This window comes from Pagrus major, chromosome 19 (genome assembly GCF_040436345.1).
Source record: "Pagrus major chromosome 19, Pma_NU_1.0".
Lineage (NCBI taxonomy): Eukaryota > Metazoa > Chordata > Actinopteri > Spariformes > Sparidae > Pagrus > Pagrus major.
Genome location: NC_133233.1, coordinates 18,111,625 through 18,131,858, shown reverse-complemented (window position 1 = coordinate 18,131,858; position 20,234 = coordinate 18,111,625). Strand labels below are relative to the sequence as shown.

Sequence of the window (20,234 nt, the reverse complement as noted above, 5' to 3'; positions counted from 1 at the left end):
TTACCTCCGCCCCCGCTTCTTCTTCTATCTGCTCTTCCTGTGGCCTCTCTTCACTCAGGGCAGGTGGGGTCTCTTCTGCTCAGGGCTTTTGTTTAACTGAGGCACCACATGGTATATTATCCACCATGATACCCCCCAACGGGCAAACAGAGCCTGCTCTGATACTACTGTATACAGTACAATGGCTTTCAAATGTCAACAACTTGAAAGAGAGGGTTTTTATTCTTTCTGCACGACTAGCTCCGATGGGAATGCTCCTTAGCTGATAGGATCATAAGTGGCTGAGGGGGGGGAATTTATTTGTCTTCTTGGTTGAATAGAGTGATTTTTGTGTGCTTTTCAGCGTGGCACGTCCCCCCGTGGCTCCTGTATATGAGCCCCCTCTCAGCTTAAATGAAAGTCATTTGGAAAGCAGCTGAGGGCCTTCGTTAATACTGCGTGGCATTTACAAAACAGGAAAGAAACGGCGCAGGCACAGGCTGGCTTTTTCCTCCCTTTGCTTAAGCGAAATCCTGTTTTGGCTGTTTTGGAGGAAGGTGCGAAGTCCATCCTGAGCACATACTGCGTAGCATGAGGGGCCCATGGGGGCTGCATTCCACCTCGTGGTGTACCACTCTCTACCAGTCATGAGGGACGCTTACTTACAATTATGAAACCCGGTCACACCGCCATAGTCACATTCCCCAACAGTTTCCCATCAGCTCAGACTTTCTGCTGAAAGAGTCAGAAACCAGATTTTCCCATTTCCTGGAACTTCCTCGATACGTTTGTTTAAGGGAGCTCCGCCGCTCCCGATGGGAAAGACGATATTTTCCGGGTGTTAATGTAGACTTTTCCTGACACTGGTGATAAGAGAGCAGCTGCGGAGATTGTTCTGCCGCTGCCCTCTGAAAACTCTTCCAAATGTTGACAGTAGATATCACAGCGAATAGGAAGGCGTTGAAATGACCGAAACACACTCTGGCTTCCACCTTTCAGAACAACATCAGGCAGAATTGACAGGATTTGTCCGTGATAATCTGTAAGGGAAGTCCTCTAAATTAAATGGTAATTGTCCTCTTTATGTCAATCATCTAGTCTTGACTTAACAAGCTTTTGTTTTTTCGGGACAAAGTTGTGATTTGGGTAGGATGGCAACTAAGGGTTATTTTTTATTATCTTTAATCTATTGATGAGAGGTGGCAACGCTGGTCCACCACTTTTAGTCCAGACTGAAATATCTCAACAACTTTTGAACAGATTTTCATGAAATTTCGTACAGACATTCATGGTCCACGTAGGATGAACCCTAATGAATTTCACAATCTCCTAACTTTTCATCTAGCGACACCATGAGGTTAGATATACTGCCATAAAATCATTTTTATATACTGTTAATATATTTGACTTAAAGGTCCAGTGTGTAGGATGTAGCAGCATCTAGCAGTGAGATTGCAGACAGCAACCAACTGGACAGCCGTCGTCTCACCCTCCACTACGGTGCCAGCTAAAATTCGAAAAAGGCAAAAAGTCTGTGTCCGTGAGTCAGTGTTAGGTTTGTCCGTTCTGGGCTACTGTAGAAACTGACGGACTTCGTGGAGGAGGACCTGTACCCTCTGTAGATTAAAAAAAGGCTCATTCTAAGGTAGAAGAAACACAATGACTCTTTCAGGTGAATATACACAAATTTATTTACTTATGAATATTATATTTCATTTCTGCCCCTGAATCCTGCACATTGGACCTTTGAGATTGACCTCAAACTCTGTAAAAACCAATTCAGTTCAATGAAAAGTTGCTGAAAAACAAAAGGATTTGCTAGAAATTGAATCCATGACACGATTCATCTTTCTGAACCATGTTTCACCCGATAAACGTTCACAGTCTGCAGCGTCCCATGATATCTCTCTGTGTACACGACCGGTCGTGTCCGAAGAATAAATGTCCTCATTAGTGTTAAGTGCTTTGCTCATATGCTCCCTAATACCCATTCATGGTATCACAGCATGTCAGCTCGCCCCGAGGAAGCTGTCAGCTACAGATGTCAATACCCCCGCTGACCCCTCTCCCCCTCCCCCCACCGCTGCACACACATGGCACTGGAGGATTGTCCCCCAGAACAAAGGAACGGGGGTTTCTGTGGAGAACAGGCAACCAAACATTCCTGCCACAATGGAGAGAGTGGTCGGCAGGTTCAATTAGTGCACTTTAAACCGTGCTCTATATGATCCCACTGTGCATGAAAACAAAGCTGGAGCTCCACACTCCAATGGGGTATTCGGTGATGCCGGCTTGTCTTGCGTTTTAAGAGAGTTTCACCTATTATCTGCTTTGTTGCTGCCATGTTGCCAGAGAGATAAATCACTTGAAGGGCACTTTGGGGTGAGATCTTCAAGTTGAAAGATTGATGCCTCTCTCTCTCTCTCTCTCTCTCTCTCTCTCTCTCTCTCTCTCTCTCTCTCCCTCCTGAAAAACTTTAAACTTTGTATTTTTGGAGGTAAACTCGCCAACCACTGCTGTAAATAAACTGGGACTAGAGCCAGCCACTGCGAGGGATCTTTACCATTAACCTCTCTGGGAACCTGACGTCTAATAAAACACTTCAGACACAGACTCTTCTTAATTGGACATGATGCTTCCTTTCTTTTATTAACCCTAACCCTAACCCTTAATTTTTTTAGGATTGTCAAGAGAGAGAGAGCCAGTGATCATGATGAGGGGAACCCATCACCCTAAAAATGCCATTTTTCCTTACCTAGTTTTGAATGAAATTGAGATTTTTTTCCAGGAAGCAGCTCAACTTCTACTGAAGGCATTTTCCTGACTTGATGTCATCACCTTTCTGTGTCAAGCAATGCTTTAAGTGATGCTCTACAGTGGGATATGTTGCAGTGTGACAGCCACTGCTGCCCATGATTGCCTGGAAACCTGCTCAACATGATCAATACGCAGAGGTATTGGAGGAGCAGCCAGTGAAACAGGCGCAGGAACAGGCTGAGCTGTCTGATGTGAAGTGGAGTAATAAACTGATGGACTCACCTATACACAAGGTGCGCCGTAACGTCGGGTACTTGGCGTATCCGAGAAGAAATGGAGCCCCAGAGCCGCTGTGTCACACTTCACACCATCCGGGCGCACATGTTGCCAGTCCCCACGGAGAAATGTCACAATCATGAGCCGCACGGCGGACTGCAGGAGCGGACCGCGTCGCTGTGGGTCGCGGGGCGGCACAGCGTGTCCAAGGCGCTGGATGAGATGCGTAGGGCGCCACCCTTTGCCGTGCCGGACCTCGGGGACTCTGCGCCCACCCTGTCCTCTCTCAGCCGTGAAAATAGCGGGACATGAAGCTGACTCTCCGCCTCAGGGCAGCGTGATGTGCCGGTGATGAAACTGTGATCCGCTGATCCGCTCCTCTGCTGCGTGGTGCGCAATTAAAGAGGCGCGCAGGACGCCGGTGCCACCCACTGAACGAGGCTTTTCGTGGCGAGTGTACGGGCTGGGAATTTTAATGAGGGCTGCTGCAGAGTTTCCTCCCTGTTCCGAGGCTGAAATCCACTGTCCCGGCAGGAAAAGCTTTAAGTTACCTTACAGGAGAGGAGGAGGGGGAGGGATGACGACACGGAGCCACGATGAAGCTGAACGCTCTGGACACCTGCCAGACAGCAAAGTGGGAGATTAGCCCACCTCAGTGGGACACCTGTTGACCGAAAACATCCAAAACAACTAAAGCCAAGTGTAGATCACACTGTACATCATGTCTGATCTCTCTCATGGTGTCCTGACTGAGATTAAAGCTGCAGCAGTTTTGATAGAAAGGTTGGTGCAGCTGGAAAACATCTATCTGACATAGCTGGTCAATTAAGTTAAACTACCTCCTACACCTTTTTTCCAATTCATCTATTTTCATTCAGCCAATTCTATGTAATGTTTTTCCAAAGACAAAAAAAATAAGTAATAGACAGACATTATTGGACTCCAAGTTGAATATATACACTATTCAAAATTAGTTAGGGATGTTGGGATATAATAAAAGTCAAATGAAATGTGTCGCATTATTTTTTGAGGACCAGAAATATTCACAAAACACAAAATAAGATTTCAGATATGTCACAGAATAAACAGTCAAGAGAAACACTAAAATATTCCCTGCTATCTCCTACACCTTTTTCCAATTCATTTATTTTCATTAGGCCTCATCGATTTGAATTTTTGAACTCTTGCGAAGACAAAAATAAGAAATAGACAGACATTAATGGACATTATTGGATCTTATGTTGATCGTATAATTTAATTTACAAAACAAACGAGTTAATAATAATAATAATAATAATAATAATAATAATAATAATAATGATAATGAGTCCTAGAATAAGCATAGCTGAAGATAGTGTTAATTGTGGAGGGCGTATTCAATCCCTGTAATTGAATGTAATGAATACATTTGTTCAGCACTTAAAGGACAAGTTCACACCAAAGTGAAATTTCCATCATTATCTACTCACCCTCATCACCCCAATATTAAGTCAGGTGAAGTTTCGTAGTCCACAAAACATTTCTGGAGCTGAGAAGCAAAACAGCGTTGCAGCGTTCTCCTAAACAACAGAAGTGGATGGGGACTTGTTTTAAAACGTGAAAAAACAACTGATAAAACATAAAATGGCTCCATACAGCTTGTCCAGGATAATCTGAGACTCCAGAAGCTCAAAGAATCCAAATTGTTTTGAAAATACGTTTTTTAAGCCAAAATCTTCAGTTTATAGCTGCTGAGCTAAAAGCGTTAGCATGCACCCATCTGAAGTGGGTGCACACACTCAATCGAGCACCGAGGATACAAATACTGTCTTTTGAAATCAATTTAGGATCTCTGAGCTTCTGGAGACTTGGATCACACCAGTCGAGCTGTATGGAGCCATTTTATGTTTTTTTATTTTGGTTGTTTTTACGTTTTATAACAAGTCCCCATCTACTTCAGTTGCTCAGGAGAATACTGCAGCGCTGTTTTGCCGTGAAGCTCCACAAATAATTTGTGGACTATTAACTTCTCCCAAACATCAGCATGAGGGTGAGGAGATACTGTACTGTACTTATACTTCCACTTCACTACATTTTGGATGCAAATGTCGTACTTTTTACTGCAGTAGTTACTTTGCAGATTGCATACTTTAACATTTTTTGATTATTTTTGATACTTTGTTTCAGACACTTTAATACTTTTACTCAATTACTAGTTGTATGTGACTTTCATGTTTCCCAAAGTAATCTTTTAACACGATATCTTTACTTTTACTCAAGTAAGCCTGACTTTTGAGTACTTTCTACACCTCTCATCATTCCTGCATCACAGAGTCTCTGAGTCATAGTCTGGGATTTTTAGAGAGTAGGATGACTTTACTTTCACAGCATCCTGCAGGCTACAGTGGACTTCCATAACCAGATAAGTTTAATCTTTTTTTTTTTTGATGACTAAATCCATGCATAAACACCCATTATGCCACTTAATAAGACTTTTAATCAATTAAGGATGGAGCTCTACAGCTCAGTGGTTCTTAACCTGGGGGCTGGGACTCCTTAAAGGAGTCATAAAATAAATCTAAGGGGTCGAAAAGTGACAAAACTTATTTTTCTTAGGAATGCCGACAGTTTTACTTCCTTACTCTATGACTGAATATTTGGCTGATCAGTTGGTGGTGAGGAGTCAAACATTACATCTTCTTTTGGTGCAAACAGCTACTCCTTCCTGTTCCTCTTCCCAGACCCCACAGCCTGAGTCATGTTCCTCTGTCAGTGCAGCTCTTTCTCCTTTAATCCCCACACCTCTCAAACAGCTCAGGCCTGAATCTGTCAGCTGGTCCATCTATTACGAGGTTAAACCACTTATCTGTCCATATGGGAGGGAACAGGGGCATCTAACTCAGCTGGCACCCTGGTATAAAACAGCACAATGCTCTAGCAAAGGCCTAAATCAACACCGGGTAAACAAAATCTGGTGTTTACAGCACAGAGAGATCAACACGACACAAGTGGCCCGCAGTCACATGGGTAATTTAGTATTGAGTGTTTTTAATTAGTTATTTCATTCACTGGAATCTTTGACTTCCTGTTACCAAGGTAAAGACTCAAGAGCTGCTAACTGTAAAAACATCCTCCTTATAGATGCAAATTCAGAAAAAAAAAAAAACAATCAAAAAGAGATCACTTTTAACAAGGAAAGAGCAGCTAAAGACACGTTAAGAAGCTCCCAAACATTAAAGTTATTAAATATACCTGATAGTTGGTTTTCAATGGACAAATCAGCTAATTAGAAACTTAATTTCTCATTCTGTTGCTCAGAAATCACTTGAAACACAGGCCCGAGTCATACAGTGAAGATGTACTGCCCCCCAGAGGTCACATAATCTCATTGCACCCAATTACAAAACGTGACTCAACATTTTCTGCAGACCTTCATTGAGTCATCCATCACAGCCTCGGGCAGCAGCCGACTGCAGTGCTCAGAAATGAGGAACACCAGAGTGACAAAACAAAACAGGTGCTACATTTATTTTATTTATAAGAATTAAAAAACATCTTATTTACAAACATTTTCACAGGCATGAGGATTTAATTGATAATATTGAGTAGTGATATTTCAGTTCAGACGTGTCTTTTTCAGCCTCGAGTTGTCAACCGCTGCTTTACGCTTACGTGACGGTGTGCCTGGAGGCTCTTCAGAGGCAGCTTCGCTCAGGTAGTACAGCTCGATGGGTGGGGTTGGCTCCTGGAGGGAAGAAAAAAGTGCATCTTTGAAATTGAATCTACAAGTTTAACTGAAGCAACACTGTTATATTTACATAAACACAACAAAGAAATAATATAAAATGTTGTAATTCAATCAAGTATTGATCTACTGACCTGCATGAGGTAGTCTGCGATGTATTCTGGTTTCAAGCATGTGACTCCTTGGTTGCTAGCCACCGATACATCGACTCTGAAGTCTCCAGGCTTCAGCCGAGTGAAGTCTGCGAACAGATGAGTGGCCTCCTTGTAGAAAGACGGGGAGGGACTCGGCAGGACCTGGAGAGAGAAATTACAGGTAAGAACTGTGGCTTTAAAGAAAGGACAAGGTTTCATTGGTGAGGGAGGGGAACTGGGAAACTAGTCAGCTTGGCTCACTTTTCTATCTATATCATGATAATATAAAGACAGGAGCAAAAACAGCGTGTAGAGCCATAACATTTTCACATCTGTGCGGTGAACAAAGTGTTTACCTAATGCTCTTCAATATGCAATTTGTTTGTTAGACAGGACACTGTTTAAGAAGCAGTCTAAAAAACACTTTCTCTCCTGTTTGCCTAATTTGAAAACTGCAACAGTAATCAGTAAAGGACAAATAAAGCAGGAAGTAGAAACCTTCGCCCCGCCCGACTGCAGTAACCGCCTGAAGCCTGATTCTCTGCTCTGGTCGATGTTCAGCATCACTGTCCATCCACTGAAGGCTCCCTGAAAAACAGAAGAATACCAAGTATTCTTTAACATTCAAGTAGCAGATAAAACACTACAAACGACAGTAATAAGGACTCTTGTGTTGGCTCTGTGTTTAAGTACCCCGTGCTCAGAGCGTCCCTGCAGGCTTTTCCTCCAGCGCATGGCTGCTAACGCCAGTCTCCTCTGCTGGGAGGTGATGGAGGGCAACGCATCCAGAATGGAGCTACTGCCCCACTCATACTCATCCTCCTGGAACACAAACAAACACAGAGATGTGAAAGTGTTCTTAGCATAAAAAAATGTAACTTTAACAATTTAACAAAACTGTCATAAACTGTATTTTTAAATGCACACGGCTCATCAAAATGGTTAGAATACAGGGCAACGGGACAATAGCTGACAAGCTACCAATTAAACTAACTGTCTTATAGCATTACATAGCAATACGGTAATTGCAGGGTGCACAGAACCACTGCAAACAGTGTTTAATCTTCAGATCCTGACCTGGATGAAGCAACCCACAGAGCGGCAGGCCTCCAGGTACGAGCGGTGCAGGATCCATTTGCCGGCCGCCATCGCTGCCAAGTACTTTTCATTACGCAGAGGAGTCCCGACGATGATGTGGGAGCAGCTGGGGTCGAAAGATTGCTTGTCCAGGACTACACCACCTACAAACAGGAGTAGACGGAAAGGAAATGAAGAACTATAAAGATATGTTTTACTTGCAGAAAGAATTTAATCATATGTGATCATCTGTCCAGTTATTCTTAATGTTTGTCTTTGTAAATGCTGCTTTGGTTAAATATACCAGCTTAAAGTTTAAATACTTGGTTTACTGGCGGTGGTTTATTTGAGGATCCTGAGCTCACAACGTTTTTATCAGAGGAAGTATCTGCAGGAGGAAATACTGAGACCCTGGAGGCATATCCTCCCTTTTAGTCATGAGGGATTAGCTGCTCTGACTTCAGGCCTGTGATGTGTTCTCTTTTTATACCGCAGAATGATGAAACACTGTTAGAGCCCTAATTAGGAGGAAGACTCACCGAGCTCCTCTATGAGGTGACTGTAATCAATGCGTTCCTGCGGGCTGAGGGAGGACAGCTGAAATCTGGGTGGCTGCTTTGCTTCCTCGCACTCCTCCTGAGAGAAAGAAAGAACCTTTTAGCACCGGGAGCTTGTTTAAAGAGACGATACAGGCTGCACATTACAGTCCGTGTATAGAGGTGTTTTTAGACGTCTCGATAATGTACACTTTACCTGAGGCTCTGGTGCTACCGGGGGGTTTGCGAGAGGGAAGGCGATGCTGGGGGCTTCAGGAGTGAGGAGGTCATTTTCTCGCTGCTTTGTTGGAGGCGTTTTGACTTTCTGGCGCATGTGCTGGTCGATGACATCACAAGCAGCTGGGAGAGGATACAGTGATTAAAGTCAAGTTAATAGTTCAAAATTATTTATATATATATATATATATATATATATATATATATATATATATATATATATATATATATATATATATATATATATATATATATTATATTTTGATTTGGAGGAATTAATATTGGAAATATCTGATTACAATAGCCTAACATGATTTTTGCCATTTCATCTGAAATTACTGGTGAAACATATTAGAATTTCAGGTCTACTGTATTATTTTTGTGAATTGTCTGATTTACTCTTCAATCCAAACAGGTATATGTAGGCAAGCTGACATTACTTTTGTCGTTAGCTAGGTAACAATGACACCTGGCAGTTACTAGGTGAACATCTTTAATCACAACTGTAAGAACCAGTTTATGTGTGCCACCTGTTTTCATTTAATCGTGTAAATCTCACGTTCATGACTTCCAAACAGTTGGTGCAACCGCCTCCTATCTTACCCATCTCCACCAGCTCAGAGTCTGTCATGGAGTCCCTGAACTGAGGGCCGTTTTCTGCAGTGGGAGGAGGTGGCGCTGCGAGTGAATCCGAGTGTTGTGAGGGACTTCCAGGCCACTGTAAGTTATCAGCTAGCTTGGCCCTCTCCTCCCTCGCTGTAGGGTCATCCCAAACTATCTGTTCACTCTGAGACGGCTCTGTGTTGATGTCCATAGCTGCTTCTCTTGAAACCCTGAAATCAAGATGGATCCAGGTAGATTTATTTTGATGAGGAAGTGAGTGGATACTTGCTTCATTACCCTTTGAACTGTTTGAACTTTAGTTGTTTTGTTTTATTTTCACTTAAAATGCATAAAATACATACACTGTGTTGGTTTTATAGCACAATAACAGTCCTGTAAATTTTACTAGTTTGAGTTGAGACACATAACATCTATGGTTTCCTCACCTCAGAGCTTCCAGAGTACGTCTGTTCCCAGTGCGTCCGACCCTGCCATCAGGTGTGTGGGGGCCCGAGTCGGCCCCTCCTGATCCCATCCTGCTGAGTCTGACTGAGGCACGCCTTCCTGTCGTTATTTTAGTGGCTGACATGATCTCCTGGAGCTGTCTCTGCAGGTTCTCTCTCATTTCTAGAGTCTCTGAAATATCTGCGCACAAGAGATAATCAATAACAATCACTTAAAAAAAATAGCTGCAGATGTTTTTTAGGAATTAAACAAAAGTTGGAAATAGAAACTCACCACTTCTATCTGCAGCATTATGCACCTCTTCTTGATCTGTACTTCCATCACTTACACGACGTGAGATTGTAGCTTCTTCTGTGGCAACGTGTTCAGACTGAGGGACACATTATTAAACATAATTAAATAAGACACTCCTGCAGTTAATGACGTTTAATTATTCCTATGAGAAAGTTAACATGCTTCACTGAATCTTGAACGCAGCCACACAAGGTCAAATTACATATTTAGAAGCACCTTGACGTTCCTCACCTCTGTGATGTCTTTGCGTTGGGTTCGTGTTAAAGGTGGAGACCTCTGAGAGCAGTTGGGCACCTGGCTGAGGTTTAGGCTCATCTTGGGGTTGTAGGTGAAAGGGTAAAGAGACTCAGGGACGTGCCTCTGCTCCTCAGCACACTGCACAAGAAAACATGAGTAACTTGTTAGCTATGAACTTCTGTGTGTCACAAGAGTTAAGTGAATAAAACGATTCTGAGGGGAAGCATAGCTGAAACTCCCATCTGTCTGCAACATTAGCATATCAAAGCTGTTTTTGATTAAATATTCGGCTTTTGTTGATGGGATGATAATTATTTCCCCTGGTGAAATGTGCTAAGTGAATACGAAATGATAACAGGCAGCACAAAGCATGAAAATAAGATCCCAAATTAAATCAAGTGCATCTTAATTTCACTTCGTGTGTCTTCTTGAAGACTTCAATTTTTTTTTACAAGCTTGTATAACAAATATCAACTAAATATTTTGCCTTAATTGTTGTGAGAGCTCCATTATGGCTCAGAAGAGCCGGGCGAATCTTTTATCAAGATGAGTCTTGCATTTCGTCTCCTATTTATTTAACGTATTAGCACAAATATGTAAATATCTTATCATTTGCAATCATGCAAGCTCAGAGTAATTAGCATCCTAACAGGATGTTAACTATATTTCTGAAGCAGAGAAAAAAGGATAATAGTACTTTTATAACATAATTGACCAGCTACCAACCTACTAATTCAGTGTAGAGCTGAAACAAGTCATTGAATAACAGACCGACAGAAAATTAGTCACTATTTTGGTAACAGATAAACACTTGTAAGTAATTTTTCAAGCATAAATGACACACATTTTGGTTCCAGGCTCTCAAATGTGAGTTTTTTGCTGCTTTTCTCTGTTTTGTTTAATTATAACCTAAATATTTTGGGATTTAAGTTAGTCAGACAGAAAAAAAGAGTTTTCGCAATTTTCTCAACTAAATGATTAAATATTTAACTGATAAAATAAGTGGTTGAATAATCAGTACTGAAAACAATCACTTCTTCCAGTCTCAATTCATTTAGGAGTGAAAATGTATTAACTTTTCCGTCAATATCTTCCTCTGCAGAGCACTTAAGAGTAAAAACAAGTTGAGAAGTAAATTAGAGCACAAGTTCGATTAATATTTGCTACTTAGAAAACGTACCGCCTGCAGCCAGTACTGGGAGACCACATGCAGCCCTCGCTCCTTCACTCCTCTGTATTCCTTGGTGTTGTCCCCCACACGGCCCTGGTAGATGTAGTGCGTCACTGTATCGTCACAAGCCCACCTAAAGATGATAAGTTAATAAAGACATTGTCATTCATTCGAGGACTCTTTGTTCCCCCTCCATCACTAACACTGAAATTGCTTTGAGAACTCTTCGCAGCCAGTATGGACAGAAAGATTAGAAAGATTACATGTGTTGAATACCTGAAGTCAGCTCCGAGTGAGGCAGCGATGGCGTTGAGTTCACTTTGCATTTTGCTCAGCTTCTTTCCAACACAGATCACGACACCAGCCAGAGGGCCGACTTCTTTTTCTGAGACCTTACAAACAAAGAATATCAAGAGATATAATCAGTTTATAGACCCCTCTGAACTATAAGTAAGGTTCTCCTGTACTAAGTGGCAGTAAAGATTCCTTTATCAATAATAAATCCTCCATCAGCATCATGACTCCTGTATGTTTTATTAGACAAATTAAGTGATACTGACTCTGTTTACCTCCGTCTCGGTCGTTTTGGTAAACTGGGGGCTAGCAGAGATTGCTTGCATATCTGAGTTGTTATTTCGGCTGCTGTTGGCCAGAGCCACCTTCAGGTTCCTGTGGATGACATCAGTCAGTGGCGTCCCCATCCTCTCTCCTGGTTTGGATTTTCCCCCTGGAGTCTCCAACTCTCCTAGCGCATCCTTAACAAAAGGAACAGTCCATGTATTTACAACAAGGCAAAATTCTAACAATACATTTTGTTGCTGTTCAGTGGGTCCCAACCTTAACATTGAAAGACGGCCTGAAAAGCTGGTCTCTGCTGAGGAAGCGAGAGGGAGTATCCAGTTGCAGCGAGGGCTCCTTCTGAAGGGGGTTCCTTCTGCTGCCCTCCTGGTTTTGTTTGGGGGTGCAGACGTCCTCTTTAGGCTTCATCTCGTCCAACACGGAATGAAACACTTTGCTCCGGAAGCGACCTAAATCCAGCGGGGTAACGGCCTTACCGCCCTGCGGACCCAGCAAAGGGATCCGTGGAGATGGACATGCTGGCGGGGGCATGATGGGCTTCTGGGAACCACCGACAAAACTCTCATCATCCCTCTCTGTAGAAGAAAATAAAGTCATTGTTGTAGCGCCGGAAACAACGACAATGCAGAATCACACCCAATAACCTATACAACCAAATTATATATTTGAAATCAAGACATTTTTCGAACCTGGTGATGGCGGCAGGTCAACCAGAAAACGCTCCTCCTCTGCCCTCTGGCCAGTCCGAGCAGACTCCAGTATCCATTTCATGGTGACAGCTGGGAGCCCCCATTTCTTTGCTGCCTGGTACTTTGTGCCTTCGGGGCTCTGCAGCACCAGATGAGTGCTGGCCAGCATGCCCTTCTTCTGGTTGGCCAGGCGGACAAAGTAATCCTGGACACTGCAGGAGAAAGAGAGGAGAGGAGATGAAGAGGAGAACAGGCAGTGGTAACACCCCACAGCCCAGCTGCTCCTACAGCTAGAAAAATGTACAAAGTCAGTACATATGCACATTTATGATCATATACCTGAAACTGCAAGTAATGTACTACATTTTAATAGTATAGAGAAAGTTATACCTTCAGATTCATTATTTTATTATAGAGCACATGAAACTAAAATAATAGAACTCTAAAAAAAAACAGCAAAGTAAAACAATAAACATTTAATTTAAGTACCCAAATAATTAATGAAAATATAAAAGAATAACTGTAGACTAACTACTTGATTCTTTGACACTTCTTTAACACATCTGCAGCTGTTAAAGTTTGTGCCATGTAGCTTAAAAATAAACCAGCATGTGTGATCAGACTGAAATGTAACCATACTTGGCTCCAAGGTGCTTGGCCAGCTCCACCAAAGACTCCCTCTCTGCTCCGGTGAACTGGCTGACAGAGAGGACACAGTCTTTCAGAGGAAAACGTCCGTCCATCACAGGAACAGGGGTGAACAGAGGGTTGGAGGACAGCTGGAGAACACACTCCTTCTCCACACACATGGCCTGAACAGAGGAAGAGAGGAAAAATATATATATATAATATATATAAAATTAAGAAAAAAAAAAGCTGGAACCAGTAAAAGTTTAATCGTGAATCAATTATCAAACATTATTATTTTTCATTATCAATTGATCTGACCGTTTCTCGATTAACTGATTGTTTAAATATGTAAAAATCACAAGTTCCCAAAGCCAAAGATGCCATCTTCAAATTCCTTGTTTTGTTATATCAAGATGTCACTTCAGTTTAACAAGAAATTGAACAGAGAATCCTCATATATGAGCTACTGGAACCAGATATTGTTTGACATTTTTGCTTGAAAATTGACCTAAACACTTAATTATCACAATTTGTGGTTGAGCTTCTTTGACTAATTGTTTTTGGCTGAAAGATTGTGGCCGTTGCCTCAAAAATGAGACAAGCAACACAAAGATATAAAGGATGATTAATTAAACATAAATGTGCCCCTTTCTTCGACTAGTTTACAAACAGATCGCATTGAAATCCCCAACATCACCACACCCTCCTCGTCCTCCAAACAGTATCATTATGATCTTACCAGCCAGGTATCGGTGACCACCTCGTCCACTGTGGACTCCACTGAACAGCCCAACAGTGGGACCACCGCGTAGTCTGCCACAACACGTGTCCGGCCCATCAGCACCCTGCCTCCGTTTTCAGTCACCAGAAGAGAGAGCTGGGCCTCAGCTTCAGCGTCGAAGCCCACAAGAAGGAAACATTTCCCAAAAAACAGGCCAGCCTCGCTGGCCTCCTGCAGGGTTGATTCTGGCTCCAGTCCTCTGGTCTGGTTTGGTACCCAGGGATCAAGCTGAGGCTCTGCAGCTGTACTGACGGACCTCCTGCTGTTATCCTCTGCTGGTGGGGGCACGTCAACTGCAGGATAAAAGGAAATAAGATTTCCTGCAATATATAAAAACAGTGAATCCTTCAACAACATATACTTACCTACTGTAGGGTCATCATCCATATACTGTGAGAGAAGATCTTCCTCTGCTCTCTTATGCCTGGGAGTGCTGGGGCTGGCCACAGGGGGACCAGCTGAGGGCCTAGAGGTGGGAGTACGATGGGCAGGTACAGACACAGCAGCTGCAGCTGGAGGCAGACAGTCAGGGTGGAGGTAAGCTGCTTCTGGGAGTTGACTGCCTTTGTTGAAACTGTCCAGCAGCCACTGCACTGTTACTACATGGGGTCTAGGAGGGAATAAACAGACATAACATCATCTCAGTGGTTTTAAATACTGTAAACCTGCTAAATTGCAACCATACCTTCCATGTAGAGTTCTGTTTATTTTACTATATTGAGACTACATATCATGTTGCAAAACAAATTAGGATTAATAAGGACAAAAAAAACTATGTAGAAGAAGAAGAGGAGGGAGAAGAGAAAGAAGACGAAGAAGAGATAATCTTTGCACTCAGACCTGTGCGTTGCTTTGGAGAGAAAGTTCTTGAGGTCCTGGTCCAGCTCACCCATGACCACATGTGTGAGTTCCTCACTGGGCTGGTTGAAGCGCAGACCTCCTGCAGCGTTCACAAGACGCCGCAGCTTCTCCAGTTTCTTCCCTGGCAGGCCGCACAGATACAGCTGCAAAACATTTAACAACACGTGTGAAACAAAATCCTAAAATTTGTCTTTCACAATTCTAATCAAGAGATTACCAAGAACATGTCTGCTCTTTATGAACAGGATATTATTTTACTTACCTTACAGCCATCCAGTATATCATCAGCTGGGCAAACAGTGAGATCGAGACTATCTATGGGGTCTGGAGCTTCCAGGCGGCTGATGGTGCCGTTGGTGACGGCTGTGTCATTTATTGTCATACTGGCATTGACAGAAATGTGGCTCAAGCCCAACAGAGATGGACCCTCTGGAGTTAGAAAAAAAAAAACAGGAGTCTTCATTAAAATATATTACAGACTACCACTTGACCCTTTTCACACCATGAGGATGAAAAAGTAACATTTTTAAATACAATAAACAACAAACAGCGCCAAATGAGTGTGTGGCTCACCCTCCTTCTTGCTGGTGCCAGTCGGGGTGGAAGTGTGCGGCCGAGTGGTCTTTGATGCGTTGCGCTCCACAATGTACCTGCTCTCGTCTTGACAAAAACCCTTCTCTATGCTGTCAAACAGCCAGTGCAGCGACACGCAATACACATTCCACTTCCGTGCACACTCGTACTTCTGACCTGGAACCAAATACAATCACTCAGAATCACTGAAACCATGATTATTTTGACTTTTGTAGATAGTGTGATAATAAGTTAATATCTGCCAATTATGTGATAAATTATTTGTATTTTCAATCATTTTTGACTTAAGCAAAAGCTGTTTTACAGAATTAAATAGATATTAATAATGCAAAATAAAATGACAAGATATCTAATGTCTCACAGAAGTTTTCAATTGATACAAATTGGCCAGTGTGCAGAAACTGCTGGCGACTTGCCTGTTGGCTCACTAACGATGAGGTGCGTGCACTCGTTCATTTTGAGCTGACCGGTGTAGTTTGCTCCATGCTGCTCACAGAGCCGCTGCACCTCTTTACGCTCTGTGCTAGAGAGGCCCGTCACACAAACAGTACAGCCACGCAGCACAGGGCACACATAGTCCTCAATGGGTAGATCTGTGTGCCTGAAAAGACTGAAGGAGGCAGGGTTTTTATAAAAAGTGCACAAAAGAGTTAATGTAGCCAAGAAAACATCACAAACACCAGTAGATATCATTCTACAGTGGGTATTAGAACAGAAATAACAATACAAACCTGTCCTGAGATTTCTCCCAGCAGGCTTTGACCCATGATGGCAGAAGGATGGGTTTACCCAAGCTGGCAGCTACCAGGTATTTCTTGCTGCCCACCTCTCCTGCTATCAGGTGTGTGACAGATACATTTAAGTCAAGATAGACCCGTCCACCCATGAGTTGCACCAGATCCATCACATCTGTCTGTGAAAGACACACACTGATAAGTTTATGCGCATGCTGAAAAACAGGTCGTCATCATCATCATGTCATCATTTGTGATTTCCTATTCCCTAACCTGTCTATTCTGGGTTTTCTCTAAAACTTTGTAATATTATTATATATGTTCTTATCACAAGATACAGCTGAGACAGGCACCTAATATAGCATCACATTAGCACCATGCCTGACAGCACTTTAAAAAGGGAGTGAAGAGATTTCCTGTCCTTGATTTGAATCTGCAAAACAAAATTCCTATTTTATCCTCCATCTCTCTGATGTATTTAACATCTATTAGACTGAAGATTTAAAAAGAGCAGCAACTGCAAAGTAACAGATGCATTGAGCTTACCCGTGTTGCTTTATCCAGGCTCGTGCAGGAAATCGTGATGTCAGCCATGGCCATGTTATAGACGGGCTTCTCTGCTTTGGGGACACAATGCTGCTGCTGCAGGCAGAACAACACCACCAGTGGACTCACCACTCTGCAACCAAGCTACATGATAAATAATAAAGTGTTACTCTCCATGAAAGCATTTTACCAATTCTTTTGACATTAAGGATCAAGGTTTGGATTAATTAAATACTGAATCAGACATTTTTGCAGTGCAGAAAAGCTGGGGTGGTGAAGCTGCTGAAGACAAACAGAGACTTGTCCTTCTGGTCCATCTGTAAGACAGCATCTTCATCGATGGTTTTCAAGTACTTTTCAGACTGCAGCTCCAAAACGGCCTGTGTAGACATGAGACAAGCATTGCATCATCACTGCCAACAAAAGCACAAAATTAAATCATCATTTAAAGTTTGAGCCGGATGATAGAGTTTACCTCATAAGCTTTGACTGCATGCTCTGTTCTTTGTCCTTTACTTTCCACAAACTTCACAATGAAGCCCGCACCTTCTCCTTTAGACATGGTCAACCTATAAGTGAATAAGAAGCAGTGAAAAGACTTGACGTTTGTGACAATGTCATTAGCTTGCCTTAGCAGTAGCCTCTGACTTGACAACAATGACCAGAAGATATGCTGTGACGTGACTAGACGTCTCTTTAAAAAGCTGCGTTTGACATTTTATCAAGAAAATACCAAACCGGTTATAGATTGGTACAACGTAAAATGTATTTAGTATAAGCCTATTGGTAAATTCAACATAGTCATTCACGTTAATGCTAGCTAAACTGATGGCTAACGTTACTTACCTCCTCTTGATAGACTGTCAAACAAATAAAGAGGCAGTGTCTATACTCTGACAATAATCAATATGAACTGTAACTAGTCATGTGAAAGTACCTCAACGTTACTATGGTTTGTCAATAAGAAACTCCACAGAATATTACACTTTATGTCACTTTTAGGCAGAGCCTGTGCTAACTCACCTTACTTAAAAGAACTGTGCAACCGGTTAGCTAACATTCAAACAAACAACATCGATACAAAGTTTACGTTAAAAATGCGTCAAAGACCATTAGCATTCACATTATAATACTAGTCTCCACAGCTTTGGAGACATTAATATACATTTTATAATAATTTAATAATAGTTTTGCGGAATTAGATCTATCGGAGTATCTGCTTGTTGTTGTTATTCGCGCCAATGGCGCAACTTCCTGTGTTACCTACTAATTCGACCGTGTTGAGTCGGATTCGACTGTTGAAAAGGTCCGCAGAAACTTAATATTCAACGAATGAGTGATACTGAAAAAATACACCAGGACTGAAGTAATATATGAGTTTCAAATCTAAGAAGAATAATAAAAGCTGAACATATCAAAACAGTTATAAAATCATCTCGGTTTAATTTATATTTAGGATAAATTCATCTTTATATTGCATTTATCCCAGTTAGGTGTGTTGAGTACCTCAAAATATACTTAGTATAGTACTTGAGTAAATATACCTAGTTACATTTCATCACTGGTTATAGCAACAAAGGTAGGTAAGAGAAACAAGCATTATTTAATCGAAAATGTAATAAAAAGCCAATAATGTCATCCCTTGACCAGTAATGAAATAAACTTTTTCAGGTGTGTCATTGTTTATGAAAACTGATAATGTACTACTTTTGACAGATACTACAGTAATATTATACAACTTTATTTGTTTTTCATTTGTTTTTAAGAATTTAAAGGGTAACTCCACTATTTTTCCACATTAAAGTGTGTTTACAGGTCTTGGGGAGTACTACCACATATGTGAAAAAAGTATTATCCACTTGTCAATACATCTACGGAAGCCCTAAAGGGCCATGCATTCATACATTTTATTTCCTCCGTTTTCCCGTGATAACGAGTTAATTTCATTTGTTTTCTTGAGATCTCGATTTATTATCTCGAAATAACAACTGCTGTTTTCCCGAGATAACCGGATAATTTTCTCGAGATCTCGAGATAACGAAACTTTGTTTTCCCGAGATAACGATATAATTAATTTTAGATCTTGAGAAAACAAAACGTTAGTGTATTATATTAAATCATTGCAGGAAAAATCATTCAGTGTAGCAATGTCAGAGGAACAGGAGCATATCGATCACTGCGTCACATATCTTTTCAATCAAGGCCTGGCGCAGGCTGATATATACGGAAGCCCTAAAGGGCCATTCATTCATACATTTTATTTCCTCCGTTTTCCCGTGATGATGAGTTAATTTCATTTGTTTTCTCGAGATCTCGAGTTATTATCTCGAAATAACAACTGCCGTTTTCCCGAGATAACGGGATAATTTTCTCGAGATCTTGAGATAACGAAACTTTGTTTTCCCGAGATAACGATATAATTAATTCGAGATTTTGAGAAAACAAAACGATAGTGTAGTATATTAAATCATTGCAGGAAACATCATTTAGTGTACCAGTGTCAGAGGAGCAGGAGCATATCTTTTCAATCGGGCGTCTTCATAATCTCAGGGCTATCATATCACAGTCATTATCTCGAGATCTCAAATTAATTATATCGTTATCTCGGGAAAACAAAGTTTCGTTATCTCGAGATCTCAAATTAATTATATCGTTATCTCGGGAAAACAAAGTTTCGTTATCTCGAGAAAATTTTCCCGTTATCTCGGGAAAACAGCAGTTGTTATTTCGAGATAATAACTCGAGATCTTGAGAAAACAAATGAAATTAACTCGTTATCACGGGAAAACAGAGGAAATAAAATGTATGAATGCATGGCCCTTTAGGGCTTCCGTATATTTCATTTGTTTTTAATATATTTTTTCTTACATTTTCACGAAATTATTACATTATTGATTGTTTTAAGGACCACAGGAAAAGATCCAAACACTCCAATAAATATTCATTGATAGTTATTGATACAAATGATTGTTATTGTTGCACTATTTGTAATTAAAATTATCAGTAGGCTCATTATTTTCCCATTTTCATATTTAATTATAACATTTATATATAGAGACTTTATGTATAAATCATATAGGTACATACTGACTGATGACACTGGTGCATCATCTTGATAGTTGAGTAATGATGAGTGATATTTTGTACAGTAAGTTGTTACCAAACAACCACAGAAATAACCGCAAAATTTGGTTGTCGAAAACATTGTCAAAAAATGTGGAAAATGCTCATCACAATTATCCAATGTGTCCAAAGTGACATCTTCAAATTTCTTCTTTTGTCCAACGTTCTTGCTTAAAAAAATGACTGAAACAAATCATCACAAATTGA

At 41.3% G+C, this 20,234-nt stretch overlaps 2 protein-coding genes across 5 annotated transcripts in view; both read right to left on the bottom strand.

Annotated features, from left to right (window-relative positions):
- tmem108 (transmembrane protein 108) overlaps positions 1-3,445 on the bottom strand; it is a 49,279-nt gene extending 45,834 nt beyond the window's left edge. The window contains exon 1 of one of the 3 annotated variants that reach the window (XM_073488779.1): positions 3,019-3,445. The gene's annotated coding sequence lies outside the window, so the exon portion shown is untranslated. Of the gene's footprint in view, positions 1-4; positions 85-645; positions 813-3,018 lie in introns of those variants that run through there. The other 2 variants (XM_073488781.1, XM_073488780.1) reach the window with 2 other exon arrangements.
- Positions 3,446-6,504: 3,059 nt separating this feature from the next.
- On the bottom strand, positions 6,505-18,131 carry topbp1 (DNA topoisomerase II binding protein 1). Of its 2 annotated transcripts, none has more exons than XM_073488813.1 (28): positions 17,928-18,131; positions 17,380-17,473; positions 17,150-17,284; positions 16,905-17,048; positions 16,356-16,537; positions 16,041-16,234; positions 15,604-15,780; positions 15,293-15,459; positions 15,010-15,173; positions 14,535-14,779; positions 14,128-14,462; positions 13,398-13,570; positions 12,759-12,970; positions 12,328-12,644; positions 12,051-12,245; positions 11,767-11,882; positions 11,500-11,623; positions 10,314-10,457; positions 10,062-10,158; positions 9,770-9,968; positions 9,324-9,553; positions 8,701-8,843; positions 8,487-8,583; positions 7,948-8,111; positions 7,564-7,692; positions 7,369-7,458; positions 6,871-7,032; positions 6,505-6,736 (listed from the first exon to the last, which is right to left on the bottom strand). In XM_073488813.1, exons 2-28 carry the CDS (start codon positions 17,464-17,466, stop codon positions 6,608-6,610), a joined length of 4,551 nt encoding a protein of 1,516 aa, XP_073344914.1. In that variant the 5' UTR covers positions 17,467-17,473; positions 17,928-18,131; the 3' UTR covers positions 6,505-6,607. The 2 variants fall into 2 exon arrangements, with proteins under 2 accessions (XP_073344914.1, XP_073344915.1); XM_073488814.1 differs by having other exon boundaries at positions 12,060-12,245.
- Positions 18,132-20,234: the final 2,103 nt, after the last annotated feature.